Genomic DNA, 23,739 nt, shown 5'->3' with positions numbered 1-23,739 from the left:
GGCGAGAGGGAGAGAGATGGTGTGCACAAATCGAAAGAATGACGGTGGGTGTGGTTGTGCGCAGTGGCGCTCCACTCTCCATCACCGTTCCACGAAATAGATGATTCGAAATCAATGGAAATCACTACCATTGGACACATGAGCATGCACATATATACGCGTATATATATATATATATATTTACATGTATGTGTGTATGCGCGTGTGTGTAGTGTGCACGCACAGACAAGAAGATGGCGGTGAGGCGGCCGAGGGGAGGGGGAAGTGGAAATGGAAGGAAGGCGGGATAGAAGGCGATGATGGAGGCCCATTCATGGATGGCGCGTCACAGTATACAAAATGCAACACGAGCGCTGCTAAGATGCACACACACACACACAGAGACCTACAGACAGCCGCGTACACCCAGTACACACACCCAGCGCGCACACACGCATGCGCGCCGACGGGCAGCAAGTCAGCAACACAGAATAATACACACGTTCATAGGCACATACGCGCAACAAGGAAACAAGTCAGAAAAGAACAAAGAGGGGCTACGCACATACACGAGGCATGTCCTCCTGCCCACATGCACGCATTACAGCCGCACACCACTTCGCATTGCCCACGCTGTAGACGGAGGGCGATGCTTGCCTGCCGCGTCGCATGTGCGTGTGCGTGGGAGAGAGCGAGACATGCAGGTATATATATATATATACGTATATAGGAGGAGGGGATGGCAAGGCAAAGAAACTAGGAAAGGTGACACCCACACCCACACCCACACCCACACAGGAAATGCGGAAGCGAGGTGCATTACGGCGTGCATGTGACCATGGAGATGATGCGGATGATGGCCAAGGTAGGGCGAGATGAAGCATAGTGATGCCGACCACGAGTCAGCTCGCGCTCACTCACTCGCTTCTTCTTTAGGGACGCATACACGTCCGCATGGATACCCCTGCACGTGAACACACACACACACACACACGTACACATACGCGCATACAAAGGCACACGGGAAGGCATAAAAGCAAAGCCGTGCGCCTCCCCCGCCATCTGGTTCCCGCCCTCTCTCGTCGCTTGTGTATCGCGTGAGGTGCGCAGGGCGCAACTACACCCGTCTCCGTGCTCGCGCGAGCGATGTGTGTTGTGTGTGCGTCGCCGTCCTCGTCTTCGTCGTTGTCTCTCTTTCTCTCCATGCCCAAGAAGGTAACAGACGAAGGGGGAGAGGTCGATGCCGGTGTGTGTGTGCGGAGGAGGGGGGGGGGTGAGGGCGCTGTCGACTCGACACACCCGGCAGACCGACCGACAAGAGAGGCAGGCATGCAGGCACGGGGAGGGGTGTGAAGCATATGAGGAAGGGATAGGGTGAGGGGTGGTGGGTGGATGGGATGACAGGAAGGAAGCATGGGTAGCTGCCACCAGCGCACCACCATGGATGATGTGGCGGTGCGGTGGAGTATAGCAAGAATGAGGTGGGAAGAGGAGACACAAAAACCTATTAGACAATCGGAACCCCAATATGAGGCATGCGTGCCAGAGAATGGTGGCGGATGGCGGCGGAGGTTGTTGGCGGCAGCGGCAGTGTGCCCGTGCGTATCCCTCACCCCTCCCCACCCACCCACCCACTCCCGACACAAACACAGAGAGAGAGACATGTACGCGAGCCACGCGCACTGACCGCCTCCTTCTCCGTAAACAATGGATTCCTCGTATTCATTCGCATCTCTCTGCCTCTCCTCATGCCGGTTCCCTCTTACTGCCTACGCGAGGAGCGACGCCACCGCGATGAGAACGCCGGCCACGACTGCCGCGACGCTCGCGCGGCTGCAGGCAATCGCGGCGGCGTTCGCCTTGGCTTTACAGCTCATGTGCTGGACCGTGCACGTGTTGGCCGTCATGCAGTCCTGCGTGTTCACCTGGGGCTGGCTGCTGATCAGCTGCATCATCATGTACATGCTACTCGAGAACTCCGAGGGGAGGCAGCCACAGAACTTACAGCCGGTGGTGTCGAAGGAAACGGCGCCAAATGTGGCAAGGCTCGCCGGGATGGAGCCCTTCATCAGGCTGTTGCCTGTGAAGTGCATGTACTGGAGCGACTTCATGCTCTTGGCGTCCCAGGCCGGCAGGTTGCCGCACGCCTTCGTGTTTGACACGTCCAGAATCACGAGGTTGGCGAGGTTGTTCCACGCCTGCGGGATGGTGCCCTGCAGCGACGTGTTCATCAAGTACAGTTCCTGCAGCTGCCTCAGTTGTCCGTAGTGCTCCGGAAAGGCACCGGTGAGCTCGTTGTTCCCCATGAGGTTGATGGTGATCACACGCACATTGGCAGGCTTGAAGCCCGCCTTGGAGCCGTAGCCGGGGATGGTGCCCGTGAGGCCGATCTTGGGGAGCAGCATCGTCACCGTCTGCTTAACCGTGTCGCAGGAGATGCCCTCGTACTTGCAAATATCCTTGCCGGACCACACGTATTTGAGCGGGTACTTGCCTGACCACAGCTTCACGAAGTACTGCGTGCTCCCGTCGGAGATGGTGGCGGCGGTGGCGGTGGACACGACACAGAGCAGCGCTAGCATGGTGGCGAGAGCCGCCACGCGGATAAGTGCGTCGCGGATGATGGCCATTGCTGAACCGGAGTGGGGAAGGGGGCGGTGGCGAGCGAGGGTGGGGAGAAGATGACAGTCTACGGCGGGGAGGAGGAGAGTGACGTGGTTGTCTGGTGAGACGCAGGTTTTGTGAGGAACAGGCGCCAGGCGGGTATGCGTGTGTGTGTGTGTGCTTGTGTGAGCGCGTCGCAATGCCAACAGGACGGATGTGGAGGGTGGGGGGGGGAGCACGCGATGCAGAAAATGGAGGCGAGGCAAGAAGTACGAGTACAGATGCGCATGACCGTGACATGGCGCGCTGCGACAACGATGAGGAACCCCTCTGGCTTATCATCCACCATCCCTCTTTTGCCTCGGTGGAGGACAGCGCATGTGCAGGTGTGTGTGTGTGCGCGTGTGTGAATGTGAGGATGCTCGAGGCGTCCATCGAATCGTACGGGTTATCCTTGATTCGCCTCACCTCCCATTCTCTCGTTCCGCACTACATTTCCACGCCATCCGGCTCTTCACGAAGTCATGTGTGCTTCAGGTTATTGCAACGCTCATCGTTTCGCTGGGGAAAGAGGGAGCCTTCACATCCCCGTTCGCCGCCACACAGCAACACTAGCAAAGTCGTCGAGAGCTACACCCCGCCCCGCCCACCTTCTTGACATGAGGAACGTTGCAGAACCTTCGTCGAAGGTGCGGCGGAGAGAAGGTATGCGTTTGTGTGTGTGTGCTAAGCGGCACAAGGAAATGATTGCCGAGAAAGCGATGGCACGACACACAGAGGAGGACGCATGGACACGTGCTGATGGATGATGTCAGCGGACGACCCTCTCTACGCACGTGCCCGATAATGCTCCCTCTTCTCCCCCTTCCGCCCTTTGCGTGCCACGCACCAATCGAGTTAGTAGGCGGCCGATGAATCCAACATACTAACACAGGCAAGAGACCCATCGATAAACAAACCGGGGGGGGGACGATGGGCGCAGCTGAACTGAGCGCGCAGGGGCCCACAGACACGTAAAACAGAAACACGGTCAAGCGGTGCCCACACGGTCAGTCATCCACATCCCAGCGTCACCATCACGGATCGCACACAACTGGACATTACGCACGACTCTCTCCTCAAACTTTCCACGCGGCAGTATCTCTCTCTCTTCCACATTTTTTTTTTCGCTGTGTGTCGTCTACGTCTGCCTATAGCGGTAGGGTGAGTAGCGCGCGCTGCTTCGCAATGAGCTCCGTTAGCGACGGCAGAGTGCGCTTCGGCAGCCCCAAGACGTTACGACGTGCCGCTTCCATCTTGACTTGCCGCTCCAGCTCGTCGGCAATGTCGTCCTTCGCGGCTGCAGAGAACGGTGTGGTGGCCCCGCCGCGCAGCAACTGCGCAACGTCGCCGTCCACCACGTGGTGCGACAGGTACGACGCCGGCGACAACGCAGGGGGCGGGCCGAGCAGCGGGCGCATGTGCGAGTGCAGGAGCGGCTGCAGGTAGGCCGCCAGAGCGCCGTCTTCTTCCGAGAGCAGTGGCACGTACGCGCCGATGCTGCCGAGTGCGGTGCTGTAGTACACAATCTTCGTCGCAAGAGCCGTGTCGGTGCCTTGCGAGGGGTCGTACGGCTGCACATGCAGCGCTGTCACAAGCTCGCCGACGTGGTGCCGCGCAACCTCGCGGAACGTCTGCTTGGTGCGCAGGTAGGTCTCCTCGGCGATGAGCTCCGCTTCCTGCAGCTGATGAACGGGCTGCGCGAATTGTGTGCGCGTGGTCTCGGGGATGCGCAAAAACACGACCGTGCCAAAGCGGTCCGACGCGGCGATGGTGCGCTCGTCCACAGCAACAACACTCGTGATGTGCCGCGGTACGCTGTCGGTCATGATCTGCAGCAGAAACGATGGCGTGGCGGCTGTCGTCGCTCCCGCCGCACCATGCGCAGCCGCGGGGGCGGGGTACCCGGGCTGTAGCGCGGCAATGAACACGGAGGCGTTCACGGTGCCGCAGATGATAAGCAGCTGCTTCTCCCGCGCCATCCGCATGCCCTCGGCGTCTCCGTACGGACACTGGTAGAGGTCGGCAGCAAAGAATGACACGTTGCGCGTGTTCAGGTTCCGGCTGCCCGGCGGCGACGCGAAGACGTAGTCGATGGCGGTGATGCGCTGGCCGGGCGTGCTGGTGAGGTGGCGGCGGCGCAGGAGGTGCTCCTTGCCCCACGAGTAGATGCGCAGCCCCTGTGCGGCGCCCATGCCGACAAGCAGAATGCCCACCGGCTCGCAGATGCACAGCGCGGAGGGGTAGTCGGGCTTCGCATCCCCACCCACACCGTTGCCTCCGCCGCCGGCGGCAACGGCACTGCTGTTGGCACCGGAGCGACGATCCCTGCCGCTGCTGCTGCTGTTGCCGCTACCGCCGGTCTCATCCGGCCGCAGGTAGGTGCTGTGTAGCAGCTCTAGCCTCAGCAACAAATCAGCGCCACCGCCGCCACCGCCGCCAACGCTGCCACTGGCGCACCGGAATGTGCGCAGGAAGCCATGCCGCCACGACGCAGCCGTGCCACAGCCAGCCCCGTGCGTGTACGAAGATGCCGTGCCGACGATGACGACCGGCTCGCGACCAAACTCCTTGAAGAAGCTCCCCACGGCAACGGAGGTGATCGCTTCGTTGGGCTCAAAATGGATGGGCGGCAGCAGCCGCTGGGCATCCCGGTGGTAGAGCTGTAGCGTGCTGTGGTACGCGTTGGGGCGTCCAAGGGAGCGCTGCGGCGCCGTGTACGGGATGCCGCCGTACAGCCCCTCGGCGTAGAGTGCACCGCGGTCCTCGGCCTGCGTGGTGCCCGCCACGCGAGCCGTGAGGAAGGCTCGATCCTCGGCGCGGTGCCGCTCTACCTCCTGCCGGCCATGGCTGCGGTGCTCGACACCGCAGAGAATGAGGTACGCTGGCCGTGTTGGGTGCTGCAGGAGCCGGCGACCCGCCAGCGGCAGCGGATGGTGCTGGAAGCTGTACTCAACGCCGCCCGAGCCGGGGCCACCACCGCCACCTCCACCAGCACCACCACCACCGGCGCCGATGTTGGACACGTAGAGAGCCAACTCGCGGTTCTGCACGGCGATGACCACCTCCTGCTGCTGCTCGCGCGGAACGAGGGTGATAGACTCGACCGCGGCAAGGGCGTTCTCGTCCTCCTCATTCGCGCTGTCCTGCGCCCCTGGGGCCGCCGAGTCGCTGCCGTTCGCAGTGGCAGCGCTGACCCGTGACGGAAGCACGAACCGCGCAAACGACGTCGGCCGCGTTGGAAAGCTGTACGGCGCCATCCTCACCGTCCTCTCCTGCATCTCGCACCGCCACGTTCGCTCGCCCGAGACGATGTAGCAAAAGGTTTCGCCATCGCCCGCGACGAGCTGGCACGGGCGGGCGCCACACCACAGCTCCGCTGTCGCGGTCACCTTCGCGGACGACGGGTTCAGCTCGCACCGCGTCACCATGCCGTCACTGTGGCCGACGAACAGGAATAGCTGCCGTCGCCCCGCCGCGGCGGTCACGTCGCCACGCACACGGTTGCCGCCTCTGCCGCCGCGCGGGCCCGCACCACCGATCAGCGCTGCCGCCGCGTCACTGCTACCTCGCGTGTCGCCGAGATAGGTCAGGAGAAGAGAGGTGATCGTCACCTCGGCTGCCGACGACGAGCCGGCGTCCAGGGTGCCGCTGCGACGACAAGTGATCTTCTCCAGAGGCTCGCGCAGCTTGCGGGGGTGGACGAGGTATACCTCGTGGTTCACCGTCGCGATGGCCGCGAGCTGCTCCGTCTGAGCCGCCGCCGCCGCCGCGGCGGCAGAGGCGGCCGCGGCGGCCGCTGCCGAGCTTGGCGACGCGACACTCGAGTTCCACAAGAGCGCCTGAAGTTCGCGCTGGAGGGCTGCTGACACGGCGCTTGCCGGCGGCTGCAGCAGCGCCACAACGGGGGCCAGCGGGAAGGTGGGAAGGACGTCGCGTTGCTGAAGCTCCGTGCCTGCCAGGCCAAAGTCGAAGCTGGCGATGCCGCCGCGCTGATGGAACGAAAGCAGCACCGTCGTCGGGGTCACCGCGGCAGCGAGGACGGTGTTGCCATGCGGATGCGTCCAGCTCGCTGGAACGACCGATGACGCCCCTGCGCTATCGCCACTGCCGTGCACTCTTCTGCCGGCTGCGTCAAGTCGACCGCCACCGCCCGCGGCAGTGTCGACGCAGCTTAGCACGTTTATTCCACGCGGGGTAACCTGCACGTAGCCGCAGCCGTACTGCAGCGTCGTCGCGGCGAGCGTCCGCTCTGCGGTGATGAAAGACAAGCTGGTGTCCTGCTCGACCGTGCTACCGATGCGGTACACCGTCGTGCCCTGACGCGTGCACAGCAGCACGCGGTCGGTGCAAACCTGGTCGCGAGCGCCGCTGACGGTCGCGGCGAGCTGGCGAAGCGCCTTCAAGCGCTGCGCGTGCTGACGCGCCGCACCACCAGTGCCTCTGAGCGTCTTTTCGTCAGCCCTTCGCGTGACGGCTGCAACCGCGGCTGCTTCGATGGCAGCCTGCTGCTGGCGCGCCAGGGACTGCATCGACAGCGCAGAGGGCAGAGGGATGACGAAGCTGAAGACGGTCGGGAGCATCTGGCGACCTTCTAGCTTCGCGGCGTAGCCGTAGCGGGCCTGCACGAGCACGCTCTCGCCGCCACGCCCGCCGACGTAGCTGAAGTAGATCTCCGGCTGCTCACTCGACTGCTCCGGCGCCGGCGCCGGCGCCGGCCCACCACCAAAGCCGGTGAGGTGGTCGGCGCCGTCGGACGCTGTCGCCGCTGCGGAGGTGGAGGCGGTGAGGTGGGAGGTGAAGCTGGTGATGGCCGGTGTGTTCGGGAAGCTCTGTAGCTGGACGACGTGCTGAGGACGGCGGTGTGGCTGGTAGACCTTGATGACGCGCACCTCCATTGGAGTTTTGAAAGCCGGCGCCGTGGCTGAGGAGGGGGCCGGTGACCGCATGGCGGTGGCGCTGGCTGCAGCCGACGCCGGGCTGTTTCCGTCGCCATCCGTCGGCTCCGTCTTGGTGCGTGGCAGCGTGGACGACGCGGCACTGCCGCTGCTTGTCGCCGGCGCCGTCGGGTCCTGCGGCTCTGGCTTGCCGGCAGCCCCGGCGGCCTCCGCAGCGCGCGGACGCTTGCGATCGGCGCCGTCGCCTTCCTTCTTCACAGCACCGTCCTCCACCTCTGCCTTCGCCTTCTCCGCCTTGCTTGACGACATCTGCAGCGCCATCGGCAGCGCCCGCTCCCGCCGCACGCGCTTCACGATGTACTCGCGATCCGCCGTGTAGCCGTTGCTCTTGATTTTGTACAGCCCATGCAGCGGGCCTGCCTCATTGCCGATGAAGAGAAAGCCGCGCCGGAAGAGTGCCATGGCCGACGACGGCGGCAACGTGTCGAAGTAGTGCACCGACAGCGGGTTCGGAACGGGTGGCAGCGCCGGAGCCGGCGCAACACCGCCGTTCGCCGCTAGCTGCTGCTGCAGGAACAGTTCTGGGTTTGCCTGCGCCAACTCGCGCGTCCGAAGCGCCTCGTAGGCGCGCTGCACGTCACCGGCCTCCAAGAAGACGCGGTACACGTCACCCTGCTCGTCTTGCAGCAGCATAAAGAAGCGGCGGCCGAAGCAGGTCAGCGTGTGCTGGATGATGGAGGGGTCGTACAGGATCTCCGTGCAGTCGAGGCGGCGCGGGAAGGCGTAGGTGCACTTGAAGACGCCGACGCGGCCATTCGCCGCCGCAGCGGAGTTTTGCTGCTGCTGTTGCGTGGCGGACACATCGTACCAGATCAGCTCCGTGTCCGTGCAGACAAGAACGCCGCCTGGGCCGTACGGCGCCGCCGGGACAGCGATGAGCCGGTGCGCCGTCGCTGGAACGTGCACAAGCTGCGTCCGCTGCACCTGCTTCAGGCTCGGCACGTAGGCGTAGAGCACGAAGTGCTTGTGGCGCTGAACAACCGCGTTCGGGCCTCCGCTGCTCTTGAGGAAGGTGCCACCGCTCGCCTCGGCTGCGGCTGCTGCGGCGTTCGCGGGGTTACTGGCGGACGCAGCGGCGGCGTCGCGTGCTTCGACAATCTCCTCCTCGAGCACGGCGAACACAGCGTGGTCGAGGTAGCCATCAAGGGCGCAGGCGGAGTACAGGACGGTCTGGCGCTGCATCTCGATTGGCGTACCGAGGTTGATGGCGCCGTTGGCCCGTCGCGCTTTCGCCGCCCGCCGGCGCCGGGCTGCACGAAGCTCGCGACCCGTCACCGGGCCGCGGCGCTGGTGCTCGCCAGCATCGTCGTTGTCAGCTTCTTCGTCTTCGTCATCGCCGTCAGCGTCGCTCTCTGCGTCATCGTCGTCTTGTCCGACGTTGACGCTCTTGACCGGATCCCAGGTCTCATTCGCGGTGATGGGCACCAACGTCTTGGTGCGCATGAGCGCAGTGATCAAGAGCGCCGTGCCGGCGGTGTCGACCACCATGCGGGCACCAGGGACGGTCAGCCGCGCCCCGCTCCGGCCCAGGCACACCTCGCTGACCTTGATGAAGCGGCCCTTCAAGGACGTGGTCACGAGCATCGTGGCACCGCCGCTAGCTCCACTGCTCCCACCAATACCTTCGTTGCCCTCGTCGCTGTCGTCGCCGTACGACAGCCGCGTCGGCACCGGCGGCTCGTCCAGCTGGTACCGCAGCAGTGTCACGTAGCCCGTCTCACTCGTGACGGCGAGGTAGTGTACCCCACTGCGGTGCGCTGTGGTCGTCGCGTCGTCGAGTACAGCGGCAACATTTCCGCCCGGCGACGCGGCACTGCCCGCGCCCCCGGCCTTCGCCATCGACGAGGCGCTTGTCGGGACCGCCACCGCAGCGTACACAGCCGACATCAACGGGGTGCGGCAAACACACTCTACGCCGCCGTTGGCGTTCTCTGCGTAAAGTCGCCACAGCTCGAGTACGTTGTGACGGATCAGAACGAGGTCATTCGCGTCCGGCAGCGTGAAGGAGCCCTCGATGGCGTGGGTGACACTCTGTGTGGGGATCAAGGTCTGGTGGTACAGCAGCGTCTCGTTCACGGGCACGACGGCGGCGGCGTCCGCACCGGTGCCGCCATCCTCTCCCTCCGCCACGCTGTTGTGGCTCATGCCGTCCGCCCTTTTTAAGATTAAGCTACAGAGTACGCAACAGTGTGCCGCGCAGGGCGCGTATTGACTGCGTGTGTGTGTGTGTGTGTGTGTGTTGCACGGGCACGGACGCGCAGGTAGGCGACTCGGCCGCTGCTTTGCGTGCCGTCTACCCCCTCACTCCCTCGCTCGCTCTCGCGCTCTCTCTCTGCTGTTTTCCGAGAGGTCTTATCGGTTCGTCTCTTGTTACGGTGTTGCGGACGAGCCGGCGTTTGCGATGTTGGGCGCGGCGCGGTTACTGGAACTAACACGGCGACGACTGTGACATGGAAAAAAAGAGGAGGAGGATGAGGGGTGGTGGTGGCAGGAGACATCGATGCGAGTCGATCGCCATCTGCTTGAAGAGGCGACAGCCACAACCACGACACGGAGGCAGCAGCAGCAGCAGACAGAAATCGAAAGAGGAAGGGAGCCACGCTCGCTGAGGGTAAGCGTGCGCACGTGCTCGCGGCTCAGCGAACCTTCTTCCTTTCTTCTCTCCATCTTCGCCTCCTCGCACACCCTGTCGCGCATGCTTGCGTGGTTCGCCTTGACGGACCCTCTTCGCAAGCACATCACGGGCGTACCCGAACACCCCTCCTTCGTGATGCACGCCCCCATCCGCGCGTATCGGTGGGGGAGAGGGGGGGTTGCTAAAGAACGAGTACGGCGCAATACAAAAAGAGGGACGAGAAGGACGAGAGGGAGGGGGAAGGGTGACGAACTGGCGTTGCGGATTGCAGCGGCGATCGTGACGAGCGAGACAACGGTGCACACACACACACTCACACATATATCACTCATTGCTACGTCACCCCTCCAGTGCATCTCGGGCCATTAACGTCCTTGTCGGCGTGATCGAAGACCGGTGCGTACTTTCCCTTGTAACGCGCAAACAGCCGCGCAGGAAAGACGGCGCGCATGCCTCGTGGAGGTGCGCGATGCCGCACATACTACCGCACCGCCCCCACCTTCCCCAGCACCGACGGACGCATTCCTCTTCTCAATACTTCTCTGCGTTAAATTGGCCTTGTGAGCGGCTCGAAAAGGGAGGGGGCGGAGGAGCCTTCGCTGTCAAGACACGCACACGCGCCCGGACGCGGCGATATCGCCTTGACCTTCGCCTTGTCCTCTGTCAGCCCCTCGTCGGTGGCCACACCTATCGCCCGCCCCTCCCCTGACGCCTGCTTAGCTGCTCTTGGACAACGTTGTCGGCCGCTTCAACATCGCCAGCGCATCTTGGCGGATCTCCTTCTCCGTCGGCAGCGCCAACACTTCTACCGCGGCATCGCCGCCGCTGCCTTCCACGTCACCCTTGGCGAGTCGCTTGCGCTGCGAGGCCAGCACCGGGGTCGGGATATCCCACGTCTCTGCACCGATCACGCGCATCGTGTACCAGAAAAGCGTGATGGCGAGTGCACCAAGGGTCAGGCCGATGTAGTTGGCGTAGCGCCGTTCATCTCCGTAAAGCCAGTCACGGTACATACCCGTCTCATCGAAGGTGCCCTCGCCTTGAGTCTCGCGCAGGCGGTAGTCCTGGCCACCGGCAACGTTCGTCACGAGGTTGGCGTTCTTCCAGCGGACGGAGTTGTGTAGCTTGTGTGTCGTCTTGTAGACCGGGAGGCTGTGGGCGACCGGCGGACCCTTGCGGGCGTTGCGCTCACCTGGTTTCAGGTCGAGGGGTCCCTCGAACAGCTCCTTGCGGAAGCCGCGCGACGGTGCCCAAAGGGCCGCTGCCGAAGAAGAAGGCGAGGAGGACACCGATGCGGCTGCTGCGGCTGGTGCTGCGAGGCGTACGCGCTGCATGGTTACTCGTGTGTGGGCTCGTGAGTGATTGGGGGGAGGGAGGGGGGCGCCACCTTCGGGGTGCTGCGTGACGTAGTGGTGCAGGCGGTAAGGCCGGCGAAGGGGCTATGTCTGGATGTATGTGTTGCGCGTGTGCGGTGAGGTGCTGCTCGACGATGATGTGCGCGACTCAGCTGCTGCTGTTTCTGCTGTTTACGAGAGAGTTTACTGGTCGGCGTGGTGATCGCACATGGGCAGAGAGAGAGAGGAGGGAGGGAGAAAGGTGTGATGGGGATAGAGATGTACTCGAGCGAAGGCCCGTCGTAGAAGGAGGGGCAGGACCGCCAGAGAGGCGCGGGAGGGGGCAGGCATGTCGCGTGCATGTAAGTGTTTTTGGGAGCGGCTCGCGCGGCCGCTTTCCTTTGGTCTGTCTCTGATGCCACCGTCCCCAGGGCCCCTCTCACGATCCTCATCGTCCGCGTCGTCAGGGTCATCATTAGCCGTTGCTCATGACACTGCGCGTGCATTGTAGCTGCCGGCATAGGTGGGTGGGTGGGTGGGTGGGAGTGTGTGTGCCTCAGTCCTCGTAGTCGTGTGGATGCGTGTAGACTGCACATCGGCAACACCAGAGTCGATTTCGGTTATCTTCGTCGGTGGTGCTTGGCTTTTGCCATGACATGATGTACGGGTTTTCCGCCGTCTGCGCCGTCTGTGCCACCGCCCCCTCCCCCTCCTCTCTCCCTGCTCACCCACGCAGGGAGAGGCGGCATGTCGCAATACACGCCCGTGTTGCATGTGCACGTGAAGGCCGGTGGAAGTCCGAAGCGGAGCGCAAAGGACATCGGCAGCAGATGACGTTGAGGTGATATTAGAGAGGTAGGAGGGACGAGCATGCAATCTATGAGATTCAGCAGCGGCCGCGGTGGCCTCTGTCCATGCTGCGCGTTGCACCTCCACTGCCGCGCCAGCGCTTCTAGGTGTGGGAGTGCCGTCTGGGTGTTTTGCGAGCTCTCGCAGCTCTCGTGTCCCGCGGCGAGGACGGCAGTGTCGGCGCTGAAGCGCCTCTACCACTGCCGCCGCTGCTGCTGCTTAGGAGGTGTGGCGTCGCCATTGGGGCGCGGTACACCAATGTGCCACCCTCTTCCACGAACACCTCGCTGCGGCGCCGACGCACCACGCGGCGTACGAGGACCCTGTGCCTGCGCGTAGTGGATAACGGCGACGGCGAGAGCGCAACAGCACGATCGTGATATCGACGGTTGTGCTGTGAGGAGGATGTGCTTCGGTGGGGGCGAAGAACCAATAGCTCCCCGGCGCCGCCGCGGCTGCTTCGCGAGGAACGACCGCTTGGATGGGGAGCAGGCGACGTGCCACGCGGCGAGGGGGCCGCGGAGGACATGAGCGAGCTGAAGTTTACAGAGGGGGCAGAGCTCGCTGATGCAGCGGCCGCCGGAGGGGTGGTGTGGTGCATGCATGAGGTCGACAGTGCCCTCGGCCCCACCGCGTCCGATTTTTCGCTGCCCGCGCTTCCCACGTGCCGCGATGGGCGCTGCGCCGGACGCCGGCTTTTCGACAGCGGTAAGGGCGACGACGACGCGGATGGCGCGGAGGAGAGGGTGGATGCCGAATCCTCTTGCGCCGCCTCACCAGGCGAGCGGTGATGCGGGTGGGCCTGCCGGTACCATGAACGGACGTCCGCGCTGGCTTTGCGGCTTTGTGTCGCGCGTGTGGCCCGCTGATGTGCCTCTAGCAAGCCCTCCCTCCCCGAGTGCATGAACTTGTCGAGGCTGTGAAGGCCCGTGGCCGGCTCGCCGGAGCGAACAGACTTTGCAGCGGCCGCGTTGACGGTGACGAGGTATGGCTGCTGCTGCGGCTGAGACCGCTGAGGTGAGCGTGGGGTCGGCACCTCCGGCAGGCGCACAGGCTGTTCCGGCAGCTCCACTTCGCGGTCGACGGATACGGACAGCTCACTGCACAACACCGCCACCGACACAGAGCCGGCGCGCTCATGGCGCTGCTGCCGTTGCAGATGTCGCTGCGGCAAGTCCTCTGCGTTGTCATCGGTCGCAGGGGCGGCTGCCGTCTCGGGTGCTCTAGGAGATGGGCGTCTGTGATGCATGCGACTGCTGGCACTCGCTTGGGGGCAATGCGACGGTCTTGGCTCACCGCTGACGAGACCCGTGGCGCCAGCGCCGTCCGTGTGCTGCGATGGCGGCTGTGACGTCACCGCACACGGAGCAGTAGGCTTCGACGCCGCTGAATTCGCTGACATTGGGCGTGAAGCCGCTTCATGTGCGCCGTCGTTCGCCCCTGTTGCGGGCGACGACGCCAGTGACGGCGGGCGGCGCGGTAGCGGACTGCCGTCGCTTTCCACGGCGCCACTAGTGTCGCTGCTGCCGCCATGGCCCACCCGATGGTTCGCTGAAGCTGTCGTTGCTTCCACCGCATCGGTGCCGCTCTGGAGAGGAGAGGCGTGCTCGCGATGCCGGGCGCTGCTGTGACGAGTGGCGCCTGCTGAACCGCCTTCACAGAGGCGAGGACGCTGCTGCGGGCCCACCTCCACAACCGCCGCTTTCATACATGGCGCTGTCCCAGGAGCAGCACCGCGAGTGTGGTGGAGATCCATGCTCAAGGCAGCGACGTCGTCATTCTGCCTCAGTGACGACGATTCCGGGTGCACACGTGCCCGTGCCTCTGCCGACGTCGACAAGGAAGACGGCGGCGGCGGTGACACACGACGCATCGGCTCCCGCTGCGACTGCTCTAAGTTGTGCAGCTGCAGGCGACGCTTATCGCTCAGAAACGTGGGCGAGGAGAAGGGGCGAGTGCTGGGCGTCGAGGCAGAAGCGCCACGCAACTCGCGTGCCGCCACATGTGGCGTCTGAGGCGTCGACAACGCAGCGGCGCCAGCTCGCCGAACTGCGGACATTCCTTGGGCGACAGCGACAGATGAGAGAGGGTCCACCTGGATATAGGACGAGTACGTTGCTGTTCCGCTGAGAACAGGGGCATCGTCGCTGGAGCTGGAGGACTCCAAGGCAGTTGAACGCGTCGCTTGTGGTGCCGAGCGGGCCTCCGTGCGGGGATCGCCACGCGCAGGCACTGCGCTGAGTGTCTTCTCGTTTTTCGTGCAGCCTCCTAAAATCTTCTCCCCTGGCCGCGATGTGTGGGTGAGAACAGATCGGGTCGCATCGCTGCTGCTGCTGCTGCTCGCTGCTCGGGAGCACTGCAGCGGGGGTTCCGCCGGCGCTACCGGCGGCCGCGTGGCTGAGAGCTGAGCTGCCGTGTTTTTGGTGCTGCTGCGAGCGCTGGCAGCATCTGCGTGACACAGGGGTGCTGGGGGCTGCTGGAGGATGGGGTAACGTACGCTAGATGGCGACTGGCTATGATCGTCGGCGTGCGGCGGTGCTGCGGCAAGAGTGAAAAATTTTGTTCGAAGCATGGGCGATGCCGCGTGTGGTGGCGGGGAGGTGGGGCTCGACACCGTGGAGTAGGGCGTGACCAGCGTCACGGCGATGTCGGGGGTGCTTAGATCGGGTATTTTAGGTGCTCCATTCTTGTTGAGCCGCGAAGGGAGCGGCAGGTAGGTCGGTGTCGGTGTGCACAGCTGCGGTGACGGCGAGGTCGGCAGCGCTGCCCCGCTCCCACCAGAGTACGGCGCTACTCGTCCATCACCGTCGCCGGTGCTGCTATGTTGACTCGCGGTGTCGTTCATCGTGTTGCGCACATCCCACGAGAGGCACGACGTCACGCTCACTTCCCGCAGCGCCGACATCGGCTGGGAGTCTGGCACGGATTGTGCAGAGACAGACAAGATGGCCGAGTACCGCTCCGCCGCGCTGCATGTGCGATGCCGCGAACTGTCGCCGTCGTCGTGGGCCAACTGCATGACCGTGTCAGTGTCCATCGGAGAGCCGTCGTTGTGGCGGTGGCGCCGGGACGGCAGGGACGTCGACGATGGCGACGCCTTCCTTGGAGAGCCAGGGGCTGCGGCACTGCCAACGTGATCGGTGCCATTCGCCAGCCGCCATGCGTCCGGTGACACAGGCAGGGATGCTTCAAGGGTGAGGGCAGATAGGTGCGCTCGTGGCATGGTGGCTGGTTGTTGCGGCGCCCGGGCCATGGACTCCTCGACCCGCGGCCACTCATTGCTGGTGCGCACAGCGGCCAAGATAGTGCGACTCTTCTCTGTCGCCGCTCGTCGACCCTCCGATAAGAGTGCGCTGCGCAACCCATCCAGGTCGGAGGATGACCCATCGGTGCATGGCACGTCCAGTCCCTCACACGAAGCCGGCGAGCAGAGGGAGTTCGGGTCTACTGGGGAGCGTGCCAACTGCGGTGTCCGCGGAATCCCGGCATCACCGCGTCGCGCGGCAGCGGTAGAGATACGCTCTGAACCACGGAAGAGAGCGCCGCACCCGTCATCACCGCCAGCAGAGGCACTTGCGGCTTCATCTGTGCTCCAGGCTCCCCGATCCGCGCGCCGGGCGTGTGACTGCTGAGACGTGCACGGAGACTGCTGCGGAGGGCGTGACGACGTTGGCGGTGTGGACACGGGCCACAGTGCCGCTGCTTCCGCCGACGCCCCGTCGTCTTGTGCACCGCTGCCACGCGAAGGTCGTCTCGCGCTGCTCGGCAGTGAGCGCGTGCGCAGGCCGGGGTCTGCCGGCGGCGTCTGCAGCGAGGCAGAGGACAGCCGCAGCAGCCTTCCGTTCACGCCGTGGGGGCCGCTAACCTGATACGTGAGCGGTCGCCGTGGCAGATGTCCACCCTGCAGCTGCGGCAGTCGCGTCTGGCGCTGCATCTCCTCTTCCGTCAGCGACTCGGCACCGGCCGGCTCCGCAGGAAGCCCCTCGCCCTGCCGCGCGCTGCGGTCGATAAACGGGCTGGCATACGTGTTGGCGTCGGGCAGCTCCACGGCAAGCACATCTGCAGGCGACAGCATTGGGGACCGCGCAAGAACTGCAGTCGGCGCTTGCTCTTCGCATGCGACGAGTCGGTCAGCGAGGGCCTGACGAAGCCGCAGCCACCGCTGTTCCAGTTCCTGTAAGGCGCGTGCGCGGGCGGCGCACACGACTTCCGGGGTGGGGCGTAGCAGCACGATCGAGTGGGTTTGGCTCGCAGGGCCCGCCAGAATTGTGTAGAGGGACAGCGGGCTGGTGGACAGGGTGCTGCGGCGCAGCGCTGCCGTGCTGGTGGTGGTGGAGTCGTCTGTGAACGACGTCGTCTGGGAGGCGGCGCGACGACTGTCTGCACTACCGCCGCCGCCAGCAGCAGCACTAGCAGCCGTCGGTGCTGCCGTGAAGGCGTAGTTGAGGTCGGACAGCACCGGCGGCAGTGACGAGGGCAGAAGCACGGGGCACTCGTCCTCCGCCATGGAGGAGGATATCTCGGATGGCGAGAGGGTGGCGCGACGATCAGCCGCGATACCATGCCTGCTTGCGCTGCTGCCGCATCCACTACCCAAGCTGATGCTCCGCACTGCATCGCTGTCTCGCCTGGTTGCCACGTTCCTGCACGCGTCCGAAGACGTCATCGTGTGGAAATGGACGACGGGGTCGATGGACAGGCCGAAAGCCTCACTGGTCTCATCAACGGTGTAGACCACATCGACAACGATGCGCAGCGGACTTGCCAGCGCCAAGGCGAGCACCGGCTCAAACCGCTCATACCGCTGCAGCTGCCCGAGGCCGTGGAAGGTGTCCTGCAGACATGCCGCGCCGGTGAAGAGCGCCCGAGTGCGGGTGATGTGTGCCGGCCAGTACAGCTCGTGACCCAAGGCGCTCTCAGATGCATAGGCAGCGCTGCCGCCGCCACTGCCGCCGTCTTCTACGACTACACCAGCACTCGCCGCCGTAACTGCAGAGTAGGACTCGTCCACCGCGCCCGCCTCGGTGGCGGGTTCGGCGCCGCCTGCGCTACTCGGAAGGTTGTCGAAAAGCTTCACTGACGCTGCGGAGTGACGGCCCCGCACTCCATCGCGCAGCCGCTGCTGGGGCGCTTCCCTTTCATCCTGTTTCTGCTGCTGCTGCTGCTGCCGCCGCCGCAAGTGCTCGTTCCACTGCTCACGCTTGCGCTCCTCGATCCCGATGGAGCGCAGAACCGCGGCCATCTTGGCGGATGCCGGCTTGCCTTGGGGCCACCGCGCCAACACGCGCTGCGGCTGAAGCTGGGCGTGGCTAGTGCTGCCACACGGATGCTGCGAAAACCGCACAAAAGACGCGGCTGCCGACTGCGGCGGCTCAATAAACAGGTCTGTTACCCGCACCGGCTCCCACCGGACGCGTACCAGACACGAGTGAGCGCTGTAGTCTTTCACCGCATCGGTGGTCGCGTGCTGACGCTGCGGCGTCGAAAGCAGCTGCGACACTTCCATGGCCGTGTTGTGCGTGTAAAAGTCTGCCGGGATGGTGCCCGCCGGTATCCGCCACAGCGTCGGGTACGATGGACGAACAGTTTCAGCGACGGAGAACGCCGCAGCAGTGGTTACCGCAGGGGCGGTGGCTGCGGTGTTCGATGACGACGCGGCCGCCAAAGATACCATGGCCTCTCGCAACCTTGGGTACTGCCGCGTCCACGTGTGGAGCACCTCACGGCGATAGGCGAGCTCCTGCGCGGTGCCCCAGCTGCCCGCGTCTTCGTCTAGGAGCTGGCTCTGCTCCCACCGCTTTCGCGCTCGCTCCTCCTGCCGCTTCGCGCGGCGGCGTCGGTACAGCTCTTCCAGGCTGGTTTGCAGCACATCGGCGTCATCGGGAGTGGCCACGATATCGCGGACGGAGAACGTGGACAGCGACATTGAATAGAGGGAAGTACGGGAAAACGGTAAGCAGAGGGAGAGACCGCCCCAAATACATGCGAGGCGAGCGCGAGACGTGTGTGTGCGTGTAGTAATGTCCGGGGCAGGGGGGGGGGGGCTGGCGGAGATGGCAGGCGCTGTGAATGGCGGCGTCGGGGGGGGAAGGAGGAGGTAGGGCGTACCTCTCGCCAGGCGTCGGGGGCACGTATGCATCGTGTGTGTTAACGATGGGGTCATGAGGCACATCGAGCAGAAGGGCGGCAGCAGGAAAGAAAGAGGCGTTTGTGGGGGCAGCAGAGACGGCGTCATCACCGTAGAGACGCGCCCGTGCGAGCGCACGGCACACAGGAGGTGCGGGAGGGGGTGGGGGTGGGGGTGGGGGTGGTGATACAGACAGGCAGACAGATCCGGCGCACATACGGAGTCACGCGAGATCGGCACCGCCGTGCACCCCTCATTTCTTCTTTGCCGCATGCTGCTCCGGCTATCCCTGTCGACGCCGGGCACGCTCCGCCGCTCAGCTCTGCAGGCGCGCTGGCAGACCTTACCGGTGCAGTCGTTGGCATTGCTCTTCTTTCGTTCTCGTTGACGCGTGGAAAACTGTGACGCATCCACCTCTCCTGCGCTTCGCCCCCCCCCCCCCCCACACACACACACACACAGAGGGAGAGAGGATACGACAGAGACACACACGCACACGCACGCACAGGTCAACTGCACACTCGCACCCTCCACCATCACAACGCATCCGCCGCCGCCGCCGCCGCGCAGAGGCGGCAGACACTCGCGCACGCTCAAATCTCAGAGCGCGAGGGCTGGTGCGGAGGCACTGTATCCCACGACTGTGGGTAGCGCGGGCGCAGGCGAGTCCCGTACTCGTCTTGGTACGCCGGCCCTGCCCCCGCCGCCGGCGGCACTTTAGGCCCGATAGACCCGACAAACTGCAGCTGCTTACGTAGCTCCTGCAGACGCTCGGGCGACACTGCGCGACGCGGTCCGCGCAGCTGACGATCCACGCCATAGCGGCTGCTCTGCTGCGTGTCTGGCTCGTGCGTGGCGCTCTCGCTCACGCGAGGAGACACAAAGGCGGCGGGCTGCGCGAAGGTTTTGATGCGGTAGTAGGGCTCACGCAGGATGGCCTCGTTCATCTCGACGGTATCGCGCTTTAGCCACTGCTGCTTGCGAGCCCACACCGGGAGCGGGTGCAGCAGCTCACGCCATGCCGTGCGGTAGCGACGCGGAACCGGAGAGCGCCGGAGCATAGTGCTCGGGGGGTGGGGGGTGGAGATGAGGGAGGGTATGTGTGTGTGTATGTGCGTAGAGAAACAGGAGTTGTCCTGTTTGCTTAAGACAAAAAGGGAGCAGCAGCACTGCTGAGCACCACGACAGTCCGCAACGACGATCTCTGCGGCGACGACTACGACCACTGGCAGCGCGGGGAAGCGATGGGGCAGTGGCACCAGCGTACGTGTTTAAGTTGTTTGTATGCGTGAGCGTTGGGGAGGAGGGGAAGGTGCAGAGAGAGGGAGAGAGCGATAGAGAACGGCGCACATATTTGTAGGCATTAACACAGTGCAATGAGCCGTGTGCACGTGTGCCGGCGTACGCGTGGATGCCAGAGAGAGGAGGGGATGGGATGGAGGGATGAGGGAGGGGCTGGTTGCGCTGCAAGAGTGAACGCGGTGGTGCCGCCGAAGCCTGGAAGCATGCCGCGGATGCCTCTACGTGCGCACTCATGGGAGCAGGAGGCGACACACAGCAGAGCAAACACTTCCCACCTTCACTCCCCCCGCCTGAACATCGTTATGCCGCGTGAAGCAGTGCGGCGGCGGAGACAGTTGAAGTGCCAACACATGTACACGAGGAAGAAGACGGAAATATCTAACGCGGCGAAAAGCGTCTTAACCACAGCCACCCCGTAACAACGCCAACGCCAATAACGCCAAGAGCAAGCGATACAGATATGCATGTTTCATGCGTGTCACGGAGACGGACATGAGGAGAAGAGGGGGGTTGCGAGAGCGCGAGAGGGAGCACAATGCCAGCAAAAGCAGAAGGCCAACGACGGCGACCATCTCCTCCTCATCCCCACCCATCTGTGTGACATCCCTGCCATGCTTCTAGTGCTCCCCTCCCCCACCTCATCCCATTCCCACACACACACACACACACACACACACACTTAGAGAGAGAGTGGGGGGGGGAGACAGACGAGCGCGCACCTACACGCCAGATGATACACCCACACCCACACGCACACACCCCCTGTAAGTGTACTGGGGGCAGCGGGTGGGGTTTTATTGTCGTCTTTCACGGGACCTTCTCTTGCGGCGCCTTACCTCATCCCAACTTCGTCATCGGCGAATCGGGCGGATCCCCTTGGGCTTCGCAATGGTCGTCGCGCACTTTGGAATGTGCCGGGCCGCCACCTCTTGGGCAAACTTGCGCCCGCAATGCGGGCACGGGACGCGATCATCATACTCCTCCGGAATCGGGGCAGGCGGCGGTGCCATCTGCCCGAATCCGAAGCCACCTCCGGCCTCCTTTTGCTGGCGAACCGCTCGCATCGCAGCCTGGAACTGCTCGTGCTGAACCTTCCACTTGGGGAGCTTGCCCTTGGCCGCCCCTGTTGCTGCGTCGCCGCCACCGCCGCGTCCGCCACCGCCACCGACACCGCGACCGCCACCACCACCACCGCTCCGTGCCGCTGTCCGCTGCACCTCCTTGATCCCCTCGACACCCTCCAGTCGCTGCTCGCGCATGTTGAAGACCTTCCGCGGCTTGTTCGCCTGATTGCGACACAGCGCCTCGTGCCGCATGACCACCGATATACGAAATCTGCGGCCACAGGTGCGGCACTCTTGCATCGGCTCCTGCGCTACCGCCGCCGCCTCGGCAGCGATTGCGTCGTTGCCACCGGTGCTCGTCGGTGGCACCATACCGGGTGGATAGGCGTTGGCCCAGTCGTTCATGCCGCCACCACCGCCGCCGCCGCCGACGGGCACTTCATCCAGGTTCACGGGTGCGCCAGACGAGGGCGGTGGTGCCGTCAGACGGCTTGCAGGGGGGCGCCGACTAGCAGCACCTGAGCCACTGGCCTTGGCGCCTCGAGGCACGGCGGAGGAGGGCTGCGGCGGCATGTACATGTTGTTGCTTGCCTCTTCGTCGTCGTTTCCATAGCCGCCGCCTCCCTGTCCCACGCCCCCTTGGGCAGAGGTGCCAAAAACACCACTAGCACCAGCAGCCGGCGATGACGATGCGGCGGGACCCTTGGCAGCCGGCCTCACCGTGCTAGTCCTCCCCGTCCGCGGCTTCTTGAGCGCCGCCGCGCCGCTGCTCATTGTCGGCATCGACGATGGCGCGTGACGGTTACGATCGTCGTCGTAGTCGTCCTCGTGACGCACCTCCACATCTGAGTTCCAAGCTGGACGACCACCACGACCGCCACCGCCACCGCTACCGCGCAGCGGCATTGGTGCGCCAAGTGCTCGCTGCTCGTTGTCGTTGGCGGCGCCGTCGTTCCGGTAATAGTCACTGTTGGCGTTGCCGTCGTACTGCAACTGACGTTGGGGCAGGCCACGCGACTGCGACAAGGGCTGCCCCGCTGTGTTACTGAGTGCTGGCGACGAAGAGGACAGCGGGTGGCGGCTCTGGGCGTTAGAGCCGGGGGCTGCGCCGGCCGCACCACCACCGCCCTGCTGCTGCAGCCGTTGCTGCTCCCGCTTGAAGTACGCGATGCTGGTCCGCAGCGACTCCAATGAAATGCTGGCGCCGAACTCACTGCCGCCAGTCGACTGAGGGCCGCCGGCCGCCCGCCCAGAGGAGTTGTAGGAGTTATTCGACAGTGCCAGCAGGCTGCTCACAGACACGGCGTTTGCGTGCGCCGACGGCGAGCACACGCGGATGATCTGATTCGACAGCATCGCCCACAACTGGCGCGCCTGGTCGGGAGTGATAATGCCGGCCTGCGTGGCCTGCTTGAAGTCCTGCTCTTTGATGTAGAGAACACATCCATCCCCGCATTTCCCAGGAGAGGAGCCGCTGTCGGCGCTACCGTGACCCGGGGTGACGTGGCGGGAGCGCGGCATGTTGAGCGACGGCGGTGGGGGCTGACGCGAAGTCGGCGCCGCTGTTGCTGTGCCGCCGCCACTGGCGGAGGGCACCGCCGTGTATTTCGGGGAGGAGTTGTAGGCATTTCCACCGCCGCTTTTTTGGGGGGACGACTGGCGCTGCTGCTGCTGCTGAAGGCGGTCCTCACGCAGCTGCCGTGCCCGCTCCATCTGCGCCTGCCGCTTCGCCGCGTAGTCCTGGACGAAGTCCGTCGCCGGCGTTCGCGAGTTCGCACCGGCAGGCATGAGACACGCGCTGTATGCGTGCTTATACAAACTGCTGAATCGCAGAGAGGGAGGAGGGGGAAGGGGGTACACGGCTCGCTGTGGCTGATGTTCGTGGATTCAGTCGTAGGACAGCCAAGGTTGGGTGGGGGGCTCTGCTGGGAAGGTGGGACAGCTTCTACGCACACCGACACAGAGTTGCTCTTTCTCACACTTGAGTTCAAGCTTGCTCCTTGCAGAGAAGATGGCGGTGATGGCGAGGAGAGTCGCCCGTAGAGCGAGAAACGATGACATGAAAAGGCGTGTTGGGAGGAGGAGGAGTAAGGAGTGAGGAAACAAGGAATGATGTGGACGCTGCATGCAGACGTCGAGGCGCACGTCTGTGCCAGTGACTGTTCATGCGCGGTTGCTTGGTAGACAGCAGCAGATGATGATGATGATGCACCTCTCCTCTCTTGTAGGTGCTCACGCACACTTCATTTCACAGAGAAACAGGCCACATGTGCCCACATGTCATGCCGCGTCGTGCGGAACAGCAGCACCAGCAGCGATGATGAACGGCGGCACGTTGCCCCATCCCCCCCCTCTCTCTCTCGCACCCCCATACCACAAGGAACCCAACAAGAGCCGCGACACACCGCATCCTCCGGCTGACCTGCACCCTCCCCACACACATCGGCGTCGCCGTCGTCCTTTGGTGTCGCTCAAATCTTCATTTTGGTTCTGTGCTCCATGAGAAACGGTTGAAGCGCGCGCGCACACACACACACACGAAAAGTGTATGAATGATGCCTGCGAACACGAGTGCACCCGCACGTGTGTGTGTGTGTGTGCATCTGTGGGTGGGGCCCGTACAAGAGAGAGAGGGAGCGAGGTCCGTTGATGGAATCGGCATGCTCCTCTACATCGTCGTTCTTGATTTAGACGCATTCACGCAGGCACAGTCCATCATCGACGTACATGTAAAGGGTGGTGGCGGTGGCGGATTGCAGTATACAGAGACACACAGACACCCACATCCGTTGTAGCGGCAACACGCACACCGATCATGGAATCCAGATGACAGTGCATGGCCAAAAGA

The 23,739-nt window shown here is 64.0% G+C and overlaps 6 protein-coding genes across 6 annotated transcripts; all 6 read right to left on the bottom strand.

Moving 5' to 3' along the window:
- Positions 1–1,748: 1,748 nt before the first annotated feature.
- Positions 1,749–2,609, bottom strand: LINJ_05_0900 (surface antigen-like protein; the record flags this gene model as incomplete). The annotated part of the gene is made up of 1 exon (XM_001463016.1): positions 1,749–2,609. One exon carries the CDS (start codon positions 2,607–2,609, stop codon positions 1,749–1,751), a length of 861 nt encoding a protein of 286 aa, XP_001463053.1.
- Positions 2,610–3,773: 1,164 nt separating this feature from the next.
- On the bottom strand, positions 3,774–9,725 carry LINJ_05_0890 (conserved hypothetical protein; the record flags this gene model as incomplete). Its single annotated transcript, XM_001463015.2, has 1 exon — positions 3,774–9,725. The coding sequence occupies one exon, from the start codon at positions 9,723–9,725 to the stop codon at positions 3,774–3,776; it is 5,952 nt and encodes a 1,983-aa protein (XP_001463052.2).
- Positions 9,726–10,931: 1,206 nt separating this feature from the next.
- Positions 10,932–11,549, bottom strand: LINJ_05_0880 (conserved hypothetical protein; the record flags this gene model as incomplete). The annotated part of the gene is made up of 1 exon (XM_001463014.1): positions 10,932–11,549. One exon carries the CDS (start codon positions 11,547–11,549, stop codon positions 10,932–10,934), a length of 618 nt encoding a protein of 205 aa, XP_001463051.1.
- A 952-nt stretch (positions 11,550–12,501) lies between these two features.
- On the bottom strand, positions 12,502–18,324 carry LINJ_05_0870 (conserved hypothetical protein; the record flags this gene model as incomplete). Its single annotated transcript, XM_001463013.1, has 1 exon — positions 12,502–18,324. The coding sequence occupies one exon, from the start codon at positions 18,322–18,324 to the stop codon at positions 12,502–12,504; it is 5,823 nt and encodes a 1,940-aa protein (XP_001463050.1).
- Positions 18,325–19,118: 794 nt separating this feature from the next.
- On the bottom strand, positions 19,119–19,586 carry LINJ_05_0860 (conserved hypothetical protein; the record flags this gene model as incomplete). The annotated part of the gene is made up of 1 exon (XM_001463012.1): positions 19,119–19,586. The coding sequence occupies one exon, from the start codon at positions 19,584–19,586 to the stop codon at positions 19,119–19,121; it is 468 nt and encodes a 155-aa protein (XP_001463049.1).
- Positions 19,587–20,678: 1,092 nt separating this feature from the next.
- Positions 20,679–22,679, bottom strand: LINJ_05_0850 (conserved hypothetical protein; the record flags this gene model as incomplete). The annotated part of the gene is made up of 1 exon (XM_001463011.1): positions 20,679–22,679. One exon carries the CDS (start codon positions 22,677–22,679, stop codon positions 20,679–20,681), a length of 2,001 nt encoding a protein of 666 aa, XP_001463048.1.
- Positions 22,680–23,739: the final 1,060 nt, after the last annotated feature.

Source organism: Leishmania infantum, chromosome 5, assembly GCF_000002875.2.
Source record: "Leishmania infantum JPCM5 genome chromosome 5".
NCBI classification, from domain to species: domain Eukaryota; phylum Euglenozoa; class Kinetoplastea; order Trypanosomatida; family Trypanosomatidae; genus Leishmania; species Leishmania infantum.
This window is presented reverse-complemented; position numbering and strand designations above follow the sequence as displayed.